This window comes from Anabrus simplex, chromosome 6, assembly GCF_040414725.1.
Source record: "Anabrus simplex isolate iqAnaSimp1 chromosome 6, ASM4041472v1, whole genome shotgun sequence".
In the NCBI taxonomy this organism is placed as follows: Eukaryota; Metazoa; Arthropoda; class Insecta; order Orthoptera; family Tettigoniidae; genus Anabrus; species Anabrus simplex.
The window spans coordinates 142,181,001-142,203,457 of NC_090270.1; the positions used below are offsets into that span (position 1 = coordinate 142,181,001).

The 22,457-nt window shown below is 36.1% G+C and overlaps 1 protein-coding gene across 1 annotated transcript in view; it reads right to left on the reverse strand.

The window, feature by feature from the left end:
- Positions 1-789: 789 nt before the first annotated feature.
- LOC136875580 (WD repeat domain phosphoinositide-interacting protein 3) overlaps positions 790-22,457 on the reverse strand; it is a 98,256-nt gene continuing 76,588 nt past the window's right edge. The window contains exons 8-9 of the mRNA XM_068228080.1: positions 4,343-4,527; positions 790-2,414 (exon numbers count right to left, since the gene is read on the reverse strand). Of these exons, the coding sequence (XP_068084181.1) occupies positions 4,421-4,527 (107 nt within the window). The 3' untranslated portion in view covers positions 790-2,414; positions 4,343-4,420. The remainder of the gene's footprint in view (positions 2,415-4,342; positions 4,528-22,457) is intronic.

Consider the following 22,457-nt stretch of genomic DNA (forward strand, 5'->3'; position numbering starts at 1 on the left):
ACAAGTCTTTTACAGACCATGAAATCCTCTTTGATCAGGCGAAGGTCATCGCGCCTGTAAAAGACTTCTATGCTCGACTGTAAGAGAAGCCAAAATTTCTTTGCTCACTGTCGGAAGCAGAATTTAACTTGCCCCGATGAAGGCCAATGCAATTTGGCTGAAAGGTCGGCTTCATTAAATAAACATAGTGGCTTTAATCCAGTAATCATTTATTTATTTACGTTAGTGTGTAATTTCTTCTAAACAGGGACAAGAAACTAGTGATCAAAGAAAACTTCCCTTTCTGGACTAGATTACAATCATTTACTTCCTTATAACTCATCTGTATTACCAGACGAATATGCTCTCAAAAACACGTTTGTTAGGAAAAAGTTACAGTCCATAGTTGATATGTTTGCCATGCTAAGGAATGTGCCCACCAGGCATGTGGCGTCTGCCTGTCTAGCAACAGCCTAGTGATATCTCTCTTCCTGAAAACATAGTCTCAAGACATCCAAAGCACATGATAGCTAATGTTAGCACTGAAGTTAAGTAAACTGACATCATCACTGTTGTAAAATATCTTACTGTGTTAGCTAACAACAGTGTTTCTGTTGGGAAACTTAACTGAACATAGACTTTATTTACTTTCACTAATAAAGAACTAAAATCTATGGCAGTGTTGCATATTTTGTGATAAGAATAGGGTTTCTTAGGGAACTAATTGGCGCATCTATTTATACATAGTGATAAATGTATTATGATCGTGAAACATGATTTTTTTTTTTTAAGAAGCAAAACTAAAGTGCCTTCAAGATCCGACAAACAATATATTTCATGAAATTATCAATCACGAGAAGAAACACAGAACAAATCAAACTTGGTAACAAAATAGAACAACAAGGGTGCAAATACGAACTCATTAACTCTTAAGACAGTCAAGCAAACATTGCAGTGATTGTGGCCATGAGGTCTTTGGCACACCACAGTTTCAGGTATAGTAGTAGGGTGGTTTCTAGGGCAACAACAATGAGACTGTGAAAGAGACAGCTTGTTTCCCTGCTCCTGCCTCATCCCACTCTAGCAAACATGCCAGCTCCTTATAACAAAATCCTCAGTTAAATATGGAATAATTCAATTAGTACTTACTACATAACATAATTTTCACCACAAAGGAAAACAATTTCTAGAAAACTTATTTCAATTTTTATTTACTGTTGTGGTATATCTGTATTTTCACAAAGAGAGAAATAAAACGATAAAACATATTTTCCGTGTTAGGTATTATCATGAAATTATGCATTGTAGTTTTAAGATCAATATCTAACACCAATTCCTAAAAGCTCCAGTCATGTATGAAATGTTGCAAAATGGAACTGTATTCACATTCAAGTAATCATGCCACACACAATTAAAAGAAACTGAAGTAAATATGATTTCATTACTTTTCACTAGTCAGACCTAATAAAGACCTCCATTGATCACAAATTTACTACTTATAAGTAATAAATAAGTATTAAATTGTACAGTTCCAAAGTGGAAATTAGCCAAAAAGCCAAAGTGACAAATTCCTGAACATCCTGACTGGAGATTTCACTCTATATTCTACTCATCATACACTAATGCTGCCAGCAGCACACAACAAAGATCATAAAATATGTCTTCAAACAGTAATTACTTTGGAATAACCCAATGCGAATTTATAAACAATTCAACATATTGTGTACTATAACAAAAAGCTCACTTACAAAAAACATTGAGAAAATGGAAAAGGAATGAGCATAAAGATGATAAAACATCCTAATTAATGGAGTGGAATAAATATATATTCCACTATGAAGCTCCTTAAATTAAAATCAGATAAATATTTTGTCTTAAACAATCATGGAAGAAAAGTGGCATTAGCCTCTCTTTTTACCTTTATTCAAGAATATTCTCTTTTTATCATCCAACGCTCTTCCCATTTTCATTTTAATCTATTCACTAGTAAAAAGACTTATGAAAATGATACTTATGATGACAACAAACCAACTTTCCCGAATTTTCCTGAGAAGAATAACACTGAGGGAAGACTAAGGAGACTGTTGACTGTGATGAAGTTTGTAGTAGGTGATAACTCGGTCGTATAAACAAGGCAATGCATCACTTAACTTATGAAGAGAACACTATGTACTGAAGGCTCATGATATTACAGACCATCTTAAAACTGACTAGAACCAAGAGTTTTCTTATCACTTGGAGTAACTTCATTATCTCTGAACACTCAATATGAGGAAAGATTCCAATCTGTAGTTCATCAACTTTTTTCTTCCAAAAACATATTCATATTATTCTATCTCAATAAAAGCATTCCTTTCCAAATTGTAAAACTTACAATACAAAAAGAAAAATCACATAAGTTAATGGTGATAACTCCCATCTGGAATTTGTATTAACTGAAAAGAAACCAAACAAATTAACATTAATGGAACAGATACCAGAACAGATAATCACATACAGTATTTAATTTATTAAACTAACAGGAAAGTGACAGGAAAATGTCTCTAGAACACAAAGTAAAATATATATGAAGATAGATTATATAAATATAATTCATGAGACCTGTTCTAATGTATAGAGTAGAAACAAGGGAAAAAACAAAAAGAGAACAGGAGATATTGGAAAGAACTGAAATTAAGACTTTTGAGGAAGAGTAAGTGTGACCATTAATCACTCAGAAGATAAAAGAAAGTAGACTGATGTGGTAAGGCCATGTTGTAGGAAAGGAGAAACGGACAATATCAAGAGAGCATAGGATAAATAGGTGACAGGAAGGAGATCAAGAGAAGATAGAAGCCAAAATGGAACGGTAGAATTATAGATGACTTAAAGGAGAAGGAACTTCAGAACAAGAATGCAAAGGGCAGATGGAAATTAAGGAGACTCATCACTGCAGCAACCCCTATAATGGGAGGAGGTGTGGAGGAGGAGATTTAAGTTCATTTTCTTCTTCAGTTCCTGTTTCCAGTTCTCTTCTAGGTCGGGTTATGAATCTAGGACCTCCATTGTTGCCTTCGTCTTCACCACTCTTTTCTTGCCTACCCTATTTCCTCCATCTTTCCTCCTCTCTTCTTTACACTGTTTTCCACTGTTTCTATTCACCTCTTTCGAAGCCATCCTTGCATTCCCTTTCCTGAAAATCCTTTCTCTGGAATCCAGTCTTCTCCCATTCATATCATGTCTCCATACCATTTCAGTGTGCTAGTTGCATGCACAACTGCAATGTCGGTTCTGTGGAATAAAGAAGTTCTGTATCCAACCTATTATTCGTCAGATACTGCTCCACAGAAACAATTATACGGGTAGTAAATTTTACAGTGTCAATGTAGTGCTACAGCAATCATAAAGGAGTTATTCCAATGTTCGGAGAAAGATGACCATTCAACCAGGAGCCTGTTTCTATTTCTTGAAGAGCTACATATCGAGCCTTATCCGACAAGGTAGTAACAGAATCGAGGAGGTTCTCGAAAACACGCTTTGTGTTAATTCTATCCCATAACATTTGGGCATCAGGTTGAACTGGCGTGCCAGAGTTAGCTGTCAGTATTTTCCACTCATTAAGGGCCTCAGACAGATGGCAAACTTCAATTTCATCACCATGATTTTGAAATACTGAATTTAAAAACTCAAAGATTTACTATGCAGAAGCTAAGAAAGCATGTAAGCAGACATCAATGGGTTTACATCATCACAAAAGCAACCATTGAAAATCATATATAGGATGCTTTAATCCCATGAACTGGCGAGAATTACGTATGACCTCCTAAATACTTGATTCTCATCATGGCCATACAACAAAACATATGCTATGAATTAAAATTTGTTTTACGTCGCACCAACACAGAAAGGTCTTATGGCGACACTGGCATGGGAAAGTTATAGAACTGGGCAGGAAGCGACCGTGGCCTTAATTAAGAAACAGCCCCAGCATTTGCCTGGTCCACGGAAAACCATCTTCAGGCCTGCCGACAGAGGGGTTCAAAATCACTTATCTCCCGAATGAAAGCTGATAGCTGTCTGACCCAAACTGCTCAGTCACTTGCTCAGTATGCTATGAATTAGAATGCAATTTAAAATGTTCTGCAAATATACTGTATATATGGTATTTTATCACTGAAAACTGAAGAAAATCAAAACAAATTAACATGCAAATAAACCACTTCTTCCGAGTAGCAATAGTTAGAACTGGCTACATTTGGCAAGCATCTGACTGGTTTAAATCAGCAAGTGAGATTCAAAAGGTCAAGAAATTCCTGATCTTCACTGTACTTTGAGGTTGCTCATTACATGACTCAGAACATAATAAACTAGGATATGAACTCACCAACTCCTCAGTTTACTGCAAATGAGACCAAAAGACACTCCAAGGGGAAGGAGTTGGAGACTGCACTTCTTGCAGCTGCTACATTTTATCATCAGTCATTTCAAGGAACTGCGCATAAACATCTCGGGAACATTCACCTTTATTGTTGAATAGAAATTTGTAGTAGCTACCATCTGCACAGATTACTGAAAAAAAAAAAAAAAAAAAAAAAAAAAAAAAAAAAAAAAAAAAAAAAAAAGAAAAAAAAAAGATATAGTTTCACAAAATGGACACATGATATACATACATATTTTTCATTAAAAGCCTAAATCCATCACAATTCTATGGAAATTATTTCATTACTGTGTAAAGCATTTATTTTAGTTTTGTGAGTGTTTCTGCTAATAATGTTGTGGATTGTCAGGGTCCTTAAAACTAAAATAACTTCTCAGAGGAAGAGTGATTTACTATCGATAAAAATTTATTTAAAATACTATGTATACCAGTTTAAACTCCCAATCTCTAATTCAATGAGAGAAACCTGCAGATAGCTCATTTTCTTTTTATGGCAAAGGATATTTCAAACATGTTCTACCCCAGCCGACAACAGCTGTCCAGCAGGGTCAACCCTTTAAGTTATTTAGAGAATACTGTAATGCTAGAATAAAATTATAACAGGAAAAGAGAAGACTTGTGTTGAGAACATTTCACTGCTAATATTATTATTACAAGTGCCATGTTAATTGTTGACAATATGTGACCTACACTACTTATTCACAACTCCAACTATGTTCATTCACCTGTGGCAGACAATATTAGTACACATCTACAATGTAGTGCCACCTGACTGAATAAAACTTAAACCTACAGCACTGTGAAAATAATTCATACCTGGTTTCTTCAAATCTCTGTTAAATTTTACTCAGCAAATATTAATGAACAATTGTTATTAATTTAACACTTCAGAATATTTTGTTAAGAAACAAATTAATATGTTCCCATGAGATTTCTGAACAAGTTTGATAGAGGAGTCTCTGTTTCTTTATATAAAGTGGTCAGAGTGGTATTTTTGAGTACCAGTATTTTGTCACACTTGGTCAAGGTTATTATAGGTTATGGTTAACGGAGTTTGCAAAGACTTAAATATGAATAGTAAAAGGCAACATAAGCGTTATTAAAATGAAAACTAGGAAAAACGTTGTTACAGATTGCATATGGAAGTATGGGAGTGTGCTTGAAAAATAAACGAAGAGACAGCTATATCACAATATTCAATATATTCTTATATAAGTGCAATCTAGGGGTCCTACAATGCTGGAAAAATGTGGTAATTGATATAAGTCTTGAATTATTTCTGCATATTCTTTTATTGCAGAGAAAACAATGTAATGCATTGCCACTGCTGTAATGGCAGCAGAAATTCTCAGCACAATTCTACACACTCTTGCCTTGGACATATGAACATAGTCGTCTACAATCACCCGGAAGGAGTCTGAGGCACAACATCTAAGAACTATAAGTAACTGCCGTGCTGGAGACATTTCTAAGTTTTCATCTGTGAGAAACTCTAAACTATTTTCAATTTCTCGTAGTACCTTATTCATCATGGCTTAGCAAAATTGGTATCTTTTGGAAAACTTTCTTCTGAAAATCAAATATAATCTTTTCTTACAGTATAGGTTGTCCTTTGCCTTCCTCAGTCTTCATACAGCATTAAAAGTTCAAACATATGTCTTCTACATCCTGCCATTTTCAAATTTTAAGAGCTGCTAAGAGCTTTAACACAGGGCTGGTGTCATGTTAATTTAACAGAAGTATCAGCAATTTGTTAGTATTAAAAATTCTTGATGTGATGGTCACTTTGTTAAATTGTGTGTTTAGTCTACTAAACAGCAGTGTTAACACTTAATATTTGCTGAAGAAACTGGGCCTCAGTTATAATTTCTCTACTGCCACTTGAAATATGTTTTCATGATACATATAGTATAGTAAAGTTAGGTTAGGTGACGCTGTTTGAATAAGAAAATTGAAATGTTTGTCACAAAATGCGATTGTTCATCTTTGGTTCGGTATAGTTTTCTCGCTATGTGCACTTGCGAGCTCTCTCGTCGACATTCGAAGGTGATGTTGGAGTCGATTAGTAATACCTGTCAACTGCTGTTCTGTAAAGAAAATCAGAAATGAAAGAGAACATGTTTTCATAGTAAATACATAAATAACGTGGTCGATAGCAGTTGTTAACTCGTTAGAAATATAAGCTAAGTCAACGATTGCTTAATTTTAAATACTCTACACTGAAATTAAGTAAAAATGCAATACACCTCAAGAGATGGCAGAGCGCATCACTGATTTCAGAGGTTAGATTATATTTTCTTGCACCTGGTTAAATTTCAGTAAGGCTATTCCCATGTAAATTTATAGTGAGAAAGTTACCACTTTTCTACTGGTGCTTGATATATGTTTTCATGGTACATACGCAGTTAAGTATTATCATTATTATTATTATTATTATTATTATTATTATTATTATTGTATGACATTTACAAGCATAATGTGTAAAAATATACAAGAAACACATAAATTAAAATATAGAAGTAATTAAACTAGAATGTCCATCTTCGACAACCGGTACACTGCACTTGGTATCAATTCATGCAGAGCCCGTAAACCATCCTTAAATGCTGACAATGGACACCTCTCAACAACATGAAGCAATGTCTGCTTCTTAGCACTACACTCACCTGCAGCACTTTCACAATATCCCCACTTTTTCATCATATATCGGCACCTGCTGTGGCCTGTTCTGAAACGGTTGAGTTTTGACCAATCATGTCAAGGAAGATCGAAACCTGGCACTTTCTTCGTTGGGTCTTTAATCAGAAAGGCGTTGGTGGGTGGACATTGTTCCCATCGCTGTCTCCATTCTGCTGTTACACTGAATTTTTCATAGGAGTGTAGATCAGTCCAGAGTAGATTCCGGGACTTTAACCTCATCACAGGTGGATCTCGTAAGGCACTGAACATGAGTGAGTTCCTGTATGCAAAGGTCTTCTTGAGCAACTGTACTTTCGCTGCTTTTCTCCTCAGATTTGGAGAACAATGTTTGCTAAAACAGGCAGCCATCGAGTAAGAGTGGACTTCACTGTACCAGTAACAACTCTCATGGTTTCGTTGAGCTGTACGTCAATCTTGCTCAAATGCACGCTGTTTTCCCACACAGGAGCGCAGTACTCACCAGCCGAGTATGCTAGAGAAAGTGGAGCAGTGCAAAGAGTGTTTGCATCTGCACCCCAGTTGCTGCCCGCTAGTTTATGCAGCAGATTTACACTTGTACTCAGCTTCTTTGACAAATTAAAGCAATGCTGTTTGAACGACAAGGATTGATCCAGTGCGACGCCCAGATATTTTGGGAAGAAGTTGTGGGAGAATTCTCTTCTATTAAAAACCACACGTAGCTTCAGATCAGCTTCCATGTTATGCAAGTGGAATGTTGTTACTTCTGTTTTATTAGGATTTGGCTGGAGTCTCCATTTGTGAAAATAGTCACACATGGTAGCTAGGTCCTCTGTAAGAACATCCTCACAGTGTGCCAAATCCGTACTCTGAGTAATTGAAGCTAGATCGTCTGCAAACTGTATCTTCTTTGAAGTTGTTCTTGGCAGGTCATGGATGTAAAGATTGAATAGAATGGGAGATAATACTGACCCTTAGGGTAAACCATTATTTAGAGCTCTCCACCTGCTTCTTTCACCGTTCAGAAATACAGCAAGTCAATGGTTGGATAACATGTTGACTAGTAAGCATGCTAGCTTCTGACAAGGGATAACTTGAACAAACTAGAGCAACAGTCCCTTTTTCCAGACCATGTCATAGGCTGATGTAAGGTCAACAAAAGCTGCAGCAGTCTTCAGTTTTTTCTGGAATCCTGCTTCAATCTGTGCTGTCAGTGTTCTCTAAAAGATGCTGTTTAAATAAGAAAACTCAAGCAATTGCCACAAAATGCAACCTTCGGTATTGTGTTCTCGCTATGTGCACTTGTGAGCTCTCTCATCGACATTTGAAGGCAATGTCGGAGTCGATTAGTAATACCTGTCGACTGCTGTTCTGTAAAGAAAATTAAAAATTAAAGAGGAGAACATGTTTTCGTAACAAATACATAAATAATGTGGTCAATAGCTCATTAGAAATAAAGACTAAGTAAATGATTGGTTAATTTTAATTTATTTATTAATAGAAAATGCACACGATGTGCAAAAATGTACATGGAAGAACAGAATTTTGTCAAAGATACTGTTCTAAGTATATAGTACAAAGTATGATACCTGTCGCATTGGAGGTTACATTTTTCACACACACGTTTGTCCGGGTTCATGAAATCATTTGTTCGCACATATCTTGTAGTGGAACCCATGAGTAGCAAACCTTGTTATAATATGTCTGAGGTTAAAGTTAGCTTGCTTCCAATCATTGGTAGTCATTGCATCAGTGGAATAAAACTCACTCCATATTTCAGATCTTTTTCGTTGTCTGTCTTTAATTCATTTTTCATAGTTCACGGTAGAAGGCAAACCATGACTTATCCTTAAATCTTCTATGAAGAATGTTTCTCTAGTAAGTTCGTATGAGAGTCTTGAAAGGGTATATTTTGATAGGCGTAAAACAGCTTTCAAAAACCAAGCTTTCACTTTTTCCACTGTAGCAAGATCATGTAGGGATAATTTGGGCCACATGATTTCGATGCCATATGTTAGGCTAGGTACAATTTTGGCATAAAAAAGCTTCATGGCAGTTTCTAGTGAGAGGTGTTGTAAGTTTTATATATCATGAATACCTTTTATTGCTGTTGCTGATCTATCTTTTACATGGATTCTGAAGGATTTGATTGTTATTTGAAGAGTAATGCCTAAGTATTTAAATGTGTTGACTATTTCTAATGGATTATTCTTATGAAATATTTTATCATTTGCTGCTAAATTCCCCCCCTTTCTGAAGATCATTTGTACTGTTTTCTTATCGTTGATTTTGAATTTATTATCATCTGCCCAGGCAGCTATGCTCTCCAATCCTTTTGTTGTTTGAGGCCAGGCCAGGACCATGTCATCTGCATACATATACAGTGATAAGTTTGATATGTCCTTAATTGATTTGACAATGTCAGAGGTTGCGATGTTAAACATCAGTGGACTGATGGGATCTCCCTGTAAGACTCCATTTGTTTGAATAATCTCAGACAAACTTGATGTGGAGCCATTAATAATTACATAGTTGACTGCTAGATTATTTCTTAATAATTTAACTACAGTAGTGGGTGTACTTTCCCAAGAATTTTTTCGACTTTCTGAAATAGTAGATGTCTGTCTAGTAGATCAAAAGCTTTTGTATAATCAATAAATACACAGTAGAGCTTCCCTTTTGGATGTCTCAAAGATTTTTCTATATCATCAATCAGGTTTTTTATTGCGTGTGTTGTGCTTCTCCCTTTACGGAAACCAAATTGCTCCTCTGGCAAATTGTTGTCTAGTTCTTCAGTTATTTAACTTGGTAAGTATTTTTAATATATTATTTTCCAGTGCAACACCTCTGTATGAATTCGGATCTTCTGAATCACCTTTGCCTTTATATAATACTTTGATTGTCGATTTACTCCCACTATTGGGAATGTTTTCAACTTCAACGCATTTATTTAATAATTTTGTCCAAATGTCCAAGAATAGATCTACCGTTTGTTTTATATGTTCATTAAATATGTGGTCAGGACCTGCAGATTTTTTGCTTTTGACTGATTTAATAACTTTTTCCACTTCAGCACTGGTAAAAACTTGTGAATTACTGTTTTCACTATCATTAGAATCAAAATTGAAGGCCAAATGGACACCAAAAATGTTTAGAATTTTGGAGAAGTGGGATTCCCAAGTCTGCATGTCTATGTTATAAACATGTTGTGATTTTCTTTTTCTCAGTGCTATAAATGGATCTCTTTTTGCTTGCTCAGCAAGTTCTCTAGCTTTAGTTTCTATATGGTTTAACTTTTTCTTTTGTATGAGGTCGTTATATTTCCTCCTAGCCAAAGAATATTTTAAGAGATTTTCTTGTCGATTAGTTTCTCTTACAATCCTTAAGAAATGTAAAGTTTGTTGTCTTTCTTGAAAGCATTTTGAATCAAACCATATTTTTGATTTCCTCTCTTTATATGGAATAACTGCATCTAGAATGATATTTTCCAGTGTCTTAGCTGCTGCGTCTAGTTCATTATTTCTCAAGTGATGTTCGATAGTAGTCACTTGATCCAAGGCTGCATCAAGCTTCGTTTCATATAGTTTTCTTGTGCCAGAGTGCTGTGGCTGGGTAGTTTCTTTCGCAGAAGATAAGATTTCCACTTTTGTTAATACTGGACAATGTTTTCTGAACGGAATAATTGATTTGAGAGTGCTTAAGTTGTAATCTAAGATTTTCATCCGTTGACCTCTGTAAAATATAAGGTCTATTGTACTGCATCCGTTTGATGCGAAATAGGTTTTATCTTCTGGCTTATTGATTACCTTGAAACCTTATTCATCCATTGTCTGCAAAAGAATCTCTTTTCTCTGATTCTGAATATCTATTCTGCAGTTGAAATCACCAGCTATTATTATATTTCTTGATGTATCAATTTTTGTTGTTATTTCCATTATAGTTTCTATAACGTCTTCTATGGGAGTATCGGGTGGCAGGTATAGGCCTGCTATTGTAATCAGATCCGAACGTATTATTATAATATTTTTATCATTGAATACTTTTTGAATTTTTTCAAAACGTGGTTTGTAATAGCAGGGGACACCACCTGACAGTTTGCCTAATTCTCTTTGCTTTGCAAGTGCATGAGATGCATAGAATCCTTGAAGCCCCATGTCGTCTGTTAAGAAGGTTTCCGTAAAAATTAGTGTATCTTGTCTTGTTAATGAGTCGTCAGGTATCAATTTGAGGAGATATTTTAGACCTTCGACATTCCACAAAAGTAGATTAAAAATCAAAGCGTGCCCCTGTTGAGCGTCGAAATCGATAACGCCTTAAAAGGACACCTTTGGGCCAGAATTCCGCCTTTTCCACTTTTTCAAGATCTGTAAATAATATTCCTCTGCAGAATGCCTTATGGTAACCTTTCGTTTGCAATTCTTCACATTCAATTACAGTGGTAATTCCTTGTTTGTGCAAATGTCGTTCTATTTTATCTTTAGTGGTATCATGATGTACCTTGCCGACATATTATAGAGCCAAGCATGTTTAGCTCCAGCCTGACGTTCCCCTTCAGTTGATTGCATTGTGCCTATTGTTGCCTTGGGGTATCGCGGGATCTCATTTCTTCTCAATGATTCTGTATAGTTTCTTCCTTCTCCTGTTTTTATGTTTAAATCTTGATGAGTAGATGTAGTAGTATCTTGTTTAGAGTTCTGAAGGACATGATTTTGTGTGGCATTAGTTATTTGTTGGATAGGAATTGTAGGTGCTGGCCTTTTAGGACCTTCATTTATAACCGTTGATTTTTGTATTTGATTTAGAAGTTTTTCAACAGTCTTTTCAATTATTGGTCATGTCTGTAGAAAGAAAGGACAATATGTTTTCCATTTTTTTATTAATTTGATTGAGCAAATTATTTTTCCTTTAAAATCTAAAAGTTCTAGTTTGCAGATGTCACACAGCCAAGTGAGTTTACACTTTGCTCTTTTCATAATTTCAAATTCTCCGTTTGTGAGTTTCGCACAATCTTTGTGATACCATTTGTTACAAGGGTCTTCACACTGAATAGCATTACATTGAGATTCGAATATTTGATTGCATGCACCACAATTTGATTCATTTTTGTTTGTTGAGATTGGTTTGTTGTCCAAATTGGCTGGCATGATGGTTGGAATTTAAAGATAAGAAAGATGTATGAACTATTTATTCTTAGGTTGTTAGATATTGAAATGCACTACCCTACCCGAATCGGTCGATGTGTATATTCTAGTTAAGCTGTTATTCTGTATTGTTTAATTTCTATACGTCAGCAGGAGCAAATGAGATAAGTGTTCATTGGAAGAAAATTGAGCTGTTATTCGCTAGTAAAAAATTTCCCTGACCAAAATGGAGTCTCCCAGCAGAGCAAGCAATGATTAAATTTTCTTCACAATTCACTCCTTTCTTGCTATACACTATGGACAACACAATCTGTTGAGAAGAGACACTTTTTAGATATATATCATTCACTGTATGGATTATCTGAAACCTCAGACACTATTTAATCGTTGCGAATGCACCACCGAGAATTACGCTCGTCCGTCACCTGTCACTTTTATTTTTTCAAATACTCTACACTGAAATTAAGAAAGAATGCATTACACCTCGAGATATGGCAGAGCGCATCACTGACTTCAGAAGTTAGTTCATATTTTCTGGCGTCTGGTTAAATTTCGGAGAGGCTATTCCCATGTAAATTTATAGCGAGAATGTTATTTCTCTACTGGCACTTGGAATATGTTTTGATGTGTAATAAGTTGATGACTACAGATAAATAAAATGAATAAAATATATAAATAAAATTACTCAAAAACTTAATGAAATTAATAAGCATAATTAACCGAAATGTCCGTAGTATGGGCGCCAGAGTTCACCAGAATGGATCCCTCGAATTTAGATAAGAGCATGATAGACTTTATATCCCAGGGCGTGTACATAATGCTGCGTACTGGTACATCTGCTGCAGGCCTTACCTAACCTCCTGAAAACGACTAATTCGGTAGGAACTGCACCTAGGTTTATCAATAACACTGATTCTAAAATAGCTAACTATATTCTGAACAAATTCCGTGCATGAGCACCTCATCAACATACAACATTATACATATAATACACACATAAAATCTTGCTGGAAGACTCCATATTTACAACAACAACAACAATAATAATGAAAATCGTGGGAAAACGAAAGTGAGAACTAAGCTACCATTTGCAGATAGTCCGATGAACAATGTACATGTATGAAGATAAATACCCTTCACTGTCTCTATATCAATTCGACTTACCGATTCTCATAATCGGCAGTTATCACTTCACACAGATACTGTACCTTGTACTACTGTGTTCACATATTTTAACACTTGTAAAGATATATACACACGTCTGTCGATCCTCAACATATAAATTTATGGAAAGTCTGAGATAGCTTTCACCAACATATAATGCTAGGCCGCCACAAGTGCTACAATACTTAATGCGCAAGCACTCTCCACAAACATAACACGACTACGCTCCACGAACGTTTGAAGTCCAGTCCATTGCAGCCATGTCACTCCAGTACCGTGTATCAGCACCACTTCCTTCCCGTACAGTGCCTCAGTTGTAGTTGTAGTTATCTTCCTTCTCGTTCCTTTACAATCACCTCTACAATCACCCTTACACTGTCTCTTAATGTCACTTACAATGTCCTATACAATCATCTCCGGTTGCCGCCGTATGACCAACCTTTATAGACATCAACATCCCCCTCCTTTCAGATGAGACGTCTGGATTGGTGCTTGCCAGCCAATCATGAGTGATCTCAAATCAAGACCAAGCCCTGAACTTCTCCTTTCTCCCAAGAGATAAACACTCGGGAGTTTTCATGAATCACCAAACTTTCCTGGTACAACAACAAGCTTATCTCATCAGGCTGGGATATATACATGAGTAAATGGAATTTCCTGACACAAGTACATCACAACAGACACTGGGGTAGCCAGATGACTCATTCAAATTACCAGAGTTATTAAAGCAAGGTTTTCCCACTGGTGCAAAACAAATTACTCATACCTACATATGTGGATATCTTCCAGCTTATCAATATAAATGGCAAAATATACAAATGAAATAATAATAATAATAATAATAATAATAATAATAATAATACAAATCGAATACTGACAATAATATCTCTAACTTCTACATATAATTCGGGGGTGTGATATATGTACTATCACATAACGCCCTCTTGGTGAATCGATGATATCATATATTATGATTCACCATAAAACAGAACTTCATAAATTATATAACTGAACTCTTAATTTACTGTAATAATGATATATACATTGCGTCTACTGCATTGTATTCGCACACACGAAATACAATTTGTCCAAACAATAATAATAATATGGCTATATACACACAACTCCGATTGTTTCATATACCATTGAATACAATCCCTTCTTACTACTGTACACATAACTCATAAATGATAATATATACATCCAAGGTGCAGATCCTATCTCTTATATCTGCGAAGGCTATAGATATTAAATGTCCCAAGGACCTTATTTTCAGCGGTTAGGAGCCTATAAGCACACTTGCCTATTCTACTGTCCACAGTATACGGACCCTGATATAAATGAAAAAAACTATACATAAACTTAACATTGGCATCGATAGACGAGAAATACGTACCGCAATAAAATCTAACTACGTCTAGAATCCACACTATCTCACACACAAACATTCATCCCATTCGGTCACACAAGAATCATACAAGCTTTCATTCGGAACATTCATAAAAAGGAAATCCATATTTATGAAATGCGCGGGAATCTCACTACGTTTACTCTTCCACAAAACCATAATTAATGCAAGCAAACAGATCACGTACTTTTTCACACATTCCACATCGATATCACTCAGCACGTCGTTCACATCATTCACACATCTCTCAGTCTTAAATGAAACATTACGCACTCGCTTGAAAAGACTTTCTTTCATCTCACGCACACTTCCATTCTCACACACGCTCACTCTATTATTGTAATTCTTACCATAATTCACTATAATGTTGCTATCATTACTACTTAATGACCCAACAATTAATCCATCTTCACCACATTCCATATCAGCTACTACTTGCACCACTTTCATGCCAACAACGCTGCTACTTTCGACTCTCTTATCAGAAGTTTCATTAATCTCAAAGTCACCATTTTCACACATAATGGTCCTAACTTTACTCTCCTCACTTACACTTAAATCAACAAAAACATCCTCATGATGTATACTCCGTGAACACTCTTCACTCACAAAACAACCTTCATCAACTTCACAAAAAACTTCACTTTCAATTTCAGAAACTTCCATAAGATTATCGATCGCAACATCGCTATTACCATCACCACTAGCACAAAGTAAGACATCCGACACATCTTTCTTACTTTCATCACGCCCCCTATACACAAAATCTCCCTGATCACAAAACACATGGTCATACAATGATTCCTCTTTCACGTCTACCTCGTAACTTACCTGTTTCATCACGTGAATAGGAATTTCGGTATCGGACTGCCTATCTGACCCAACTAAGAAGTCCGATTCCGGTTTAAATTACTTGACATGGACTGTTCACTATTATCATGTCTCTGCACTTGATCTGGAGGTCTTTGATCCGTACGCCCCCTACTTTCTGATTCCCCTTGATTAGGTCTTCTGCCATAATATTCCTGGTGATTAACTCCCTGATTAGACTGTCTGTTTCCCCTTCCGGAATTACCACCCTGATTCCCTTGCCTAGAATGACTGAAATTCTGATTATTCCTATCTCCCCCTAGCTGATTACCTTGTCTCCCATTATCCCCGTAATTCCTACCTTCACTTTGCCTGGTCCTCCCCTGCCCTTCCAAAGCATCAAACCTCTCTAACAGCTGCTCTAATTCCTTGATCGTAACAATATTCTGCATACATGCAGCTAATCCGACCTTCTCAGGAAAATGCCTCAACATCTGGCGGACTGTATCTCTTTCCGATGCTAGACCTTCAATATTCTGGCTGATCAGAACATGCGCCAAGAAATACTCCGTCATAGATACACCTTCCTGAGGTCTATATTTGCCAAATAGCACGCGATCTCTTTCCCTTCCCTGAATAGCTTCACTCCAAAATTTAGAACTAAATTTCTCCCTAAATTCCTCCAAACTCGAAATACCCTGTCTGTAAACTTGAAACCAGGATCTCGCTTCACCAACAAATGCAATATCCAACATCTCATCAACCATACTCCAATCAATCAAACCATCGTCAAGATTCTTGGAAAACCGTTTCTCCACCGTTTTCAAGAATTCCATCGGATTAAACTGCCGACCATTAAACTTGGGTAATTCAGAGTCCTTCGTACAAGAAACGTACCTATTACATATACTGCTACCTACTTGGATTTGACTGATCTCCTGCCTTAACTTTACATGACATGCTTTAATTCCTTCTTCAACTACCATTTTGGCATTTCCTTCTACTGACTTGAGGTCTTTCTCCAATTTCTCAGTCTTTTCATCTATTCGCTTCACTAAAACATTCTGGCTGGTTTTAATTCTATCTATTTCTTCGACTTTATCTTCCACTATTTTTATTCTCTTGTCGCATTCCTTGCTGTTTTCAACAAATTCCTTCCTAACTACATTAAATCGGCATTCGATTTTCTCGGTCAGTTCCAAGCGTTGAGTTTCTACCTTATTATTGACTTCCTGAATTTCCCTGCTTTGATGGTCAAACTTCTGGTTCAATTCATCTATTCTGCCATTCACAGCACTGCTTAAACTATCAATTTTACTAGACAAATCAACACTCACTGAATTTAATTCCTTACTCTGATTCTCAATCTTACTAGACAGTTCCGTACTAACTGAATTTAATTCACTATTAATACTGTATATTTCATTGCTTAAAAAACTCAATTCACTCTTCAACTCTTTACTCTGACTATCAATCTTATTGGACAATTCAACATTATTATTGTCTATTTTACTGGACAGTTCAACACTCACTGAATTTAATTCAACACTCTGATTATCGATTTTACTGGACAGCTCAACACTCACTGAATTTAATTCCTTACTCTGACTATCAATTTTACTAGACAATTCAACCTTCAACTCTTCATTCTTCCTATCCATTTTACTGGATAATTCATCACTCTTACTGGACAATTCATTAAATAGTGATTTAATCATACTAAAAGTTAAAACCTCCCCTTGAACCGTTTCCTTAACAACCCCTACATTCTGAGTTTGAGACGGGTTACTGGATTCCTCACCGATCGTTGCAAATTGATCTTTCCTACTATCAGCCATTTTGCTACTCTCACTTAAATTAGATAAACTCAATGTGGTGGAATTCTTTTGACTTCTCTTATCCTGATTCTTAGTACCAGCAACTTTCAAAACCTCTCTACTTCTCAACTTTATAATACTGGACTCGCTACAACATTTCTTCATACTCCAAAATACACATGAAACATATAAAACACTTCACTGACATAGTTTGCAGAATTCCAACCACACCTGACAAGTGCACCTACGCTTATCAGCCTAACAGATGTACCAATCATTCAGCCACACGTTGGGAAGCCAATTGTAATAAGTTGATGACTACAGATAAATAAAATGAATAAAATATATAAATAAAATTACTCAAAAACTTAATGAAATTAATAAGCATAATTAACCGAAATGTCCGTAGTATGGGCGCCAGAGTTCACCAGAATGGATCCCTCGAATTTAGATAAGAGCATGATAGACTTTATATCCCAGGGCGTGTACATAATGCTGCGTACTGGTACATCTGCTGCAGGCCTTACCTAACCTCCTGAAAATGACTAATTCGGTAGGAACTGCACCTAGGTTTATCAATAACACTGATTCTAAAATAGCTAACTATATTCTGAACAAATTCCGTGCATGAGCACCTCATCAACATACAACATTATACATATAATACACACATAAAATCTTGCTGGAAGACTCCATATTTACAACAACAACAACAATAATAATGAAAATCGTGGGAAAACGAAAGTGAGAACTAAGCTACCATTTGCAGATAGTCCGATGAACAATGTACATGTATGAAGATAAATACCCTTCACTGTCTCTATATCAATTCGACTTACCGATTCTCATAATCGGCAGTTATCACTTCACACAGATACTGTACCTTGTACTACTGTGTTCACATATTTTAACACTTGTAAAGATATATACACACGTCTGTCGATCCTCAACATATAAATTTATGGAAAGTCTGAGATAGCTTTCACCAACATATAATGCTAGGCCGCCACAAGTGCTACAATACTTAATGCGCAAGCACTCTCCACAAACATAACACGACTACGCTCCACGAACGTTTGAAGTCCAGTCCATTGCAGCCATGTCACTCCAGTACCGTGTATCAGCACCACTTCCTTCCCGTACAGTGCCTCAGTTGTAGTTGTAGTTATCTTCCTTCTCGTTCCTTTACAATCACCTCTACAATCACCCTTACACTGTCTCTTAATGTCACTTACAATGTCCTATACAATCATCTCCGGTTGCCGCCGTATGACCAACCTTTATAGACATCAACATCCCCCTCCTTTCAGATGAGACGTCTGGATTGGTGCTTGCCAGCCAATCATGAGTGATCTCAAATCAAGACCAAGCCCTGAACTTCTCCTTTCTCCCAAGAGATAAACACTCGGGAGTTTTCATGAATCACCAAACTTTCCTGGTACAACAACAAGCTTATCTCATCAGGCTGGGATATATACATGAGTAAATGGAATTTCCTGACACAAGTACATCACAACAGACACTGGGGTAGCCAGATGACTCATTCAAATTACCAGAGTTATTAAAGCAAGGTTTTCCCACTGGTGCAAAACAAATTACTCATACCTACATATGTGGATATCTTCCAGCTTATCAATATAAATGGCAAAATATACAAATGAAATAATAATAATAATAATAATAATAATAATAATAATACAAATCGAATACTGACAATAATATCTCTAACTTCTACATATAATTCGGGGGTGTGATATATGTACTATCACAGATGATATATATAGTTTGGTTCAGTTAGTATTAGGTGATGCAGTTTGAATAAGAAAACTGAAACATTTCCCACAAAATGCAATCGATCATCGAACAGTATAGTTTTTTCACTATGTACACTTGCGACCTCTCTCGTTGACATTCGAAGGTGACGTCGGAGTCAATTAGTAACCCGTCGATTGCTGTTCTCTAAAAGAAAATTCAAAATAAAAGAGAATAACAACTTTTCATAATAAATGTGTAAATGGCGTGGCCGACAGCAGTTGTTAACTCATTAGAAATAAAAACTGAAGTAAACGATCGCTTAATTTTAATGTTATATACTGAAATTAAGTAAGAATGTGACGCATCTCAAGATATGGCCGAGTACATCAGTGATTTCAGAGGATTGTATTTTCTTGAATCTACACCTAGTTAAATTTCGGAAAGGCTATTCCCACGTAAATTTGTAGCAAGGTGGTTATCATTTCCGCACGTGCACTTGAAATATCGATGGTGTTCGGGTAAAGTCATAAAAATGAGTTTTGAGAAAAATGAAAATCAAAATTCACCCACTTACTGTAAATCAGAGAATGCTTTTGCAAACATATAAAACATATTAAATGCTAACAATGTTAATGTTTTTCACATACTGGATGTTTATACGACGAAGTAGTTGAGTTTGGACGATATTAAATTCAAAATAAACAGAAGGTACTGACTTAACCCCTTTTACCCAAGTAGCAGTAAAGACATATACCCTTTCGCACCTTCAACATTTTATTTAAATACTGCAATACACTAACAAGTACAGTGTATAAAAGCAAAAAAGTTGAAAGAAAACATTTCACTGGTGCCAGGAAATGAATTTCTAAATTATCAAAGGAAATAAACTTTTTCTCATTTCACAAGAATACTGAATGCTAGAGATATAAACAATATTTTTTTAATAAATGTAGTAATGAAACTATCACAAACAATGCCTTTGTTACATTTTAGTATCCTCATAACCACAAGTTTTGTCTATTTTGTCTATCTATTAGTAAAGCTCATCATCACCTTCCTCATCACTGTCGGCAACAGTATCAGGAAGAATATCGGTAGTTACGTTTTTTGGAAGTCCCTAATAGAAGTTGTGAAATACTTCAGGTATTAAAGGGAGCAGAGATAGAAGATCTAGTTTCTTCAGCACTGAAGTCGGAATTGGTCCTTTGTAAGACTGCTGAGGTAACAGTCGATTAATACCTTGACCTCGTATAGGTAGAGAAACCTTCTTGAAGTTTGCAGACTCATCCAACGTGTCTTTGTAGAGAAGTACCGTTGACTTTTTCTCACATCTAAGCCACTTTACATCCTTCCAATAAAACTTTTCCCCGTCATCATTGTTTTTCTTCACTGGTAACATATTTTTGTACAAATCAGAGTACTCTAAGAAGTGTTCCATACTCATAGGGTGTACTTTGAAAGGATGAGTCTTCCTACAGGAGCAAACAAGCTGCAGCCAATCATGTGGATGATAAACTAGAATTGAAGCTTTCTTCTTCTTCTTCCTCTCAATAAAGGCATGGACAGTGTCACATTCTAAGTGTGTGTGGCCAGGGATCAAGATCTTGTGGTCTATTATGTCTATAGTGGAATCATTTCTTAATGCAGACATGCACATTGCCACCATATTTTTATTTTGTCCTCCACATGTATCTGAGTACATACATTATTACTCTTTTGACATGAGAAGGGACACTTGTGAGATGTCTGGCCACACAAGATGCAATCTGATTGAAGCCTCTTCCACCATCTGCTTCAACACACATGTAACAGTGTGCCTGATTAGTTGTGCAGTCATGTACAGTGAGGTTGCAAATCCACAGCAATCTCTTAAGAAATGCAACAGAACTCTCGATGTTGGGGGTCGGAATGCACTGCTGCATATCAAATACCAAGATAACAATAGTGCTATCTGACAAAGTTAATTTCTGATCTTCTTCTGCCAAACTTATTTTCAATGTGTACTTGTCACAGGTGTGACAGGTATCCTTCTTCGGTGATTTTATGGACAGATTCTGTTCATGAAACAATCGCTCATAAACAGTTCAACTAACAAACCTATTGCCATCGCAAGCTATTATATTCATAATACATTTTACTTAAAGTATAATGAGCTGGAAGATACTTTTTTGAAGTCGGTCAGCTTGAATAGCGGCTCTCATAAGCAGATATAGAAAGTATGTGATTCTTAGCTTTCTCAATCACTTCATTTAAATTGTTTGCAGAAATGTGGCGTCCCCTACAGTCAACAGGTGTTATTCCAGTGAGTGATTTCTGGGACTTCTTAATGACATTTGCTATAAACATATTTGTTTCATCAAATGTGTAAAGGAAGCATTTTTTGAATATTACTTGTAGTTCTCCATTAATTCTCAGATGGTATGTGTGCGTTACAGATCTGCTTTTTACTTTCTCATCAGGACATGGTACTTTTCTTCTTCTCTCACTTTGTTTTTCATTGGTTGTTATTAAGCCGGAAATATATATAACTCTTTTAGAGTAGTCTCCAATACCCCAGTATTCTTTAAAAATTACTCTTCTATCTTCTTCCAGAAATCTATGTTTACACTTCAACCTACAGTCTGGCAAAAATTTATCTTTCCTTCCCAAAACAACTTTCCCTGCTTCAGTCGTATATTCTAGACCTCTGTTTCTTTTCTCCTTACGATCTCTACGAATGTTTGGGTACGCCGTTTAATTTGTTTCCTTATCTTGACTTTCCCAGCTTTTCCCACATTTTCAGAAGCAAAGTCATTATTATTATTATTATTATTATTATTCCCTACCTCCGTTTGATTCCCAAGTTCATGCACCTGGTCTAAATCACCCTCCCTAGTTTTGAACACGGGATCTTCTTCGTAAAATCACAATGGCTGTAATGTAGTTAGTTTCCTTTCTCATTTATCCTTATTTTCTTTGGTGAATGAATGTCTGATGAAACAGGTGAACAGCTGTCTTCTCCATCTGGCGAATAAAGTGGGTCATCATCAGAGTCTAGCAGGTCTACCAGCTGAGGATCAATATCTGGTGCAGGGTTTTCAGTTCAAAACTCCTGGCTGGTTCACTATTTTACAAAAAGTTAATAATAATAACTTAATGGTCCCCTTGTTTGGACAGTACACTGGGCAAAAAGGTTTAAGTCAAGTTATATGTGGTGCGTAAAAGGAGATAAGTGACTTAATCCCTTCTACTCACCGAGAGCGTAGCGTGCAAAAGGGGATAAGTTGACATAGCCCCTTTTACCCAAACATGTATTGATCTTTTTGGTT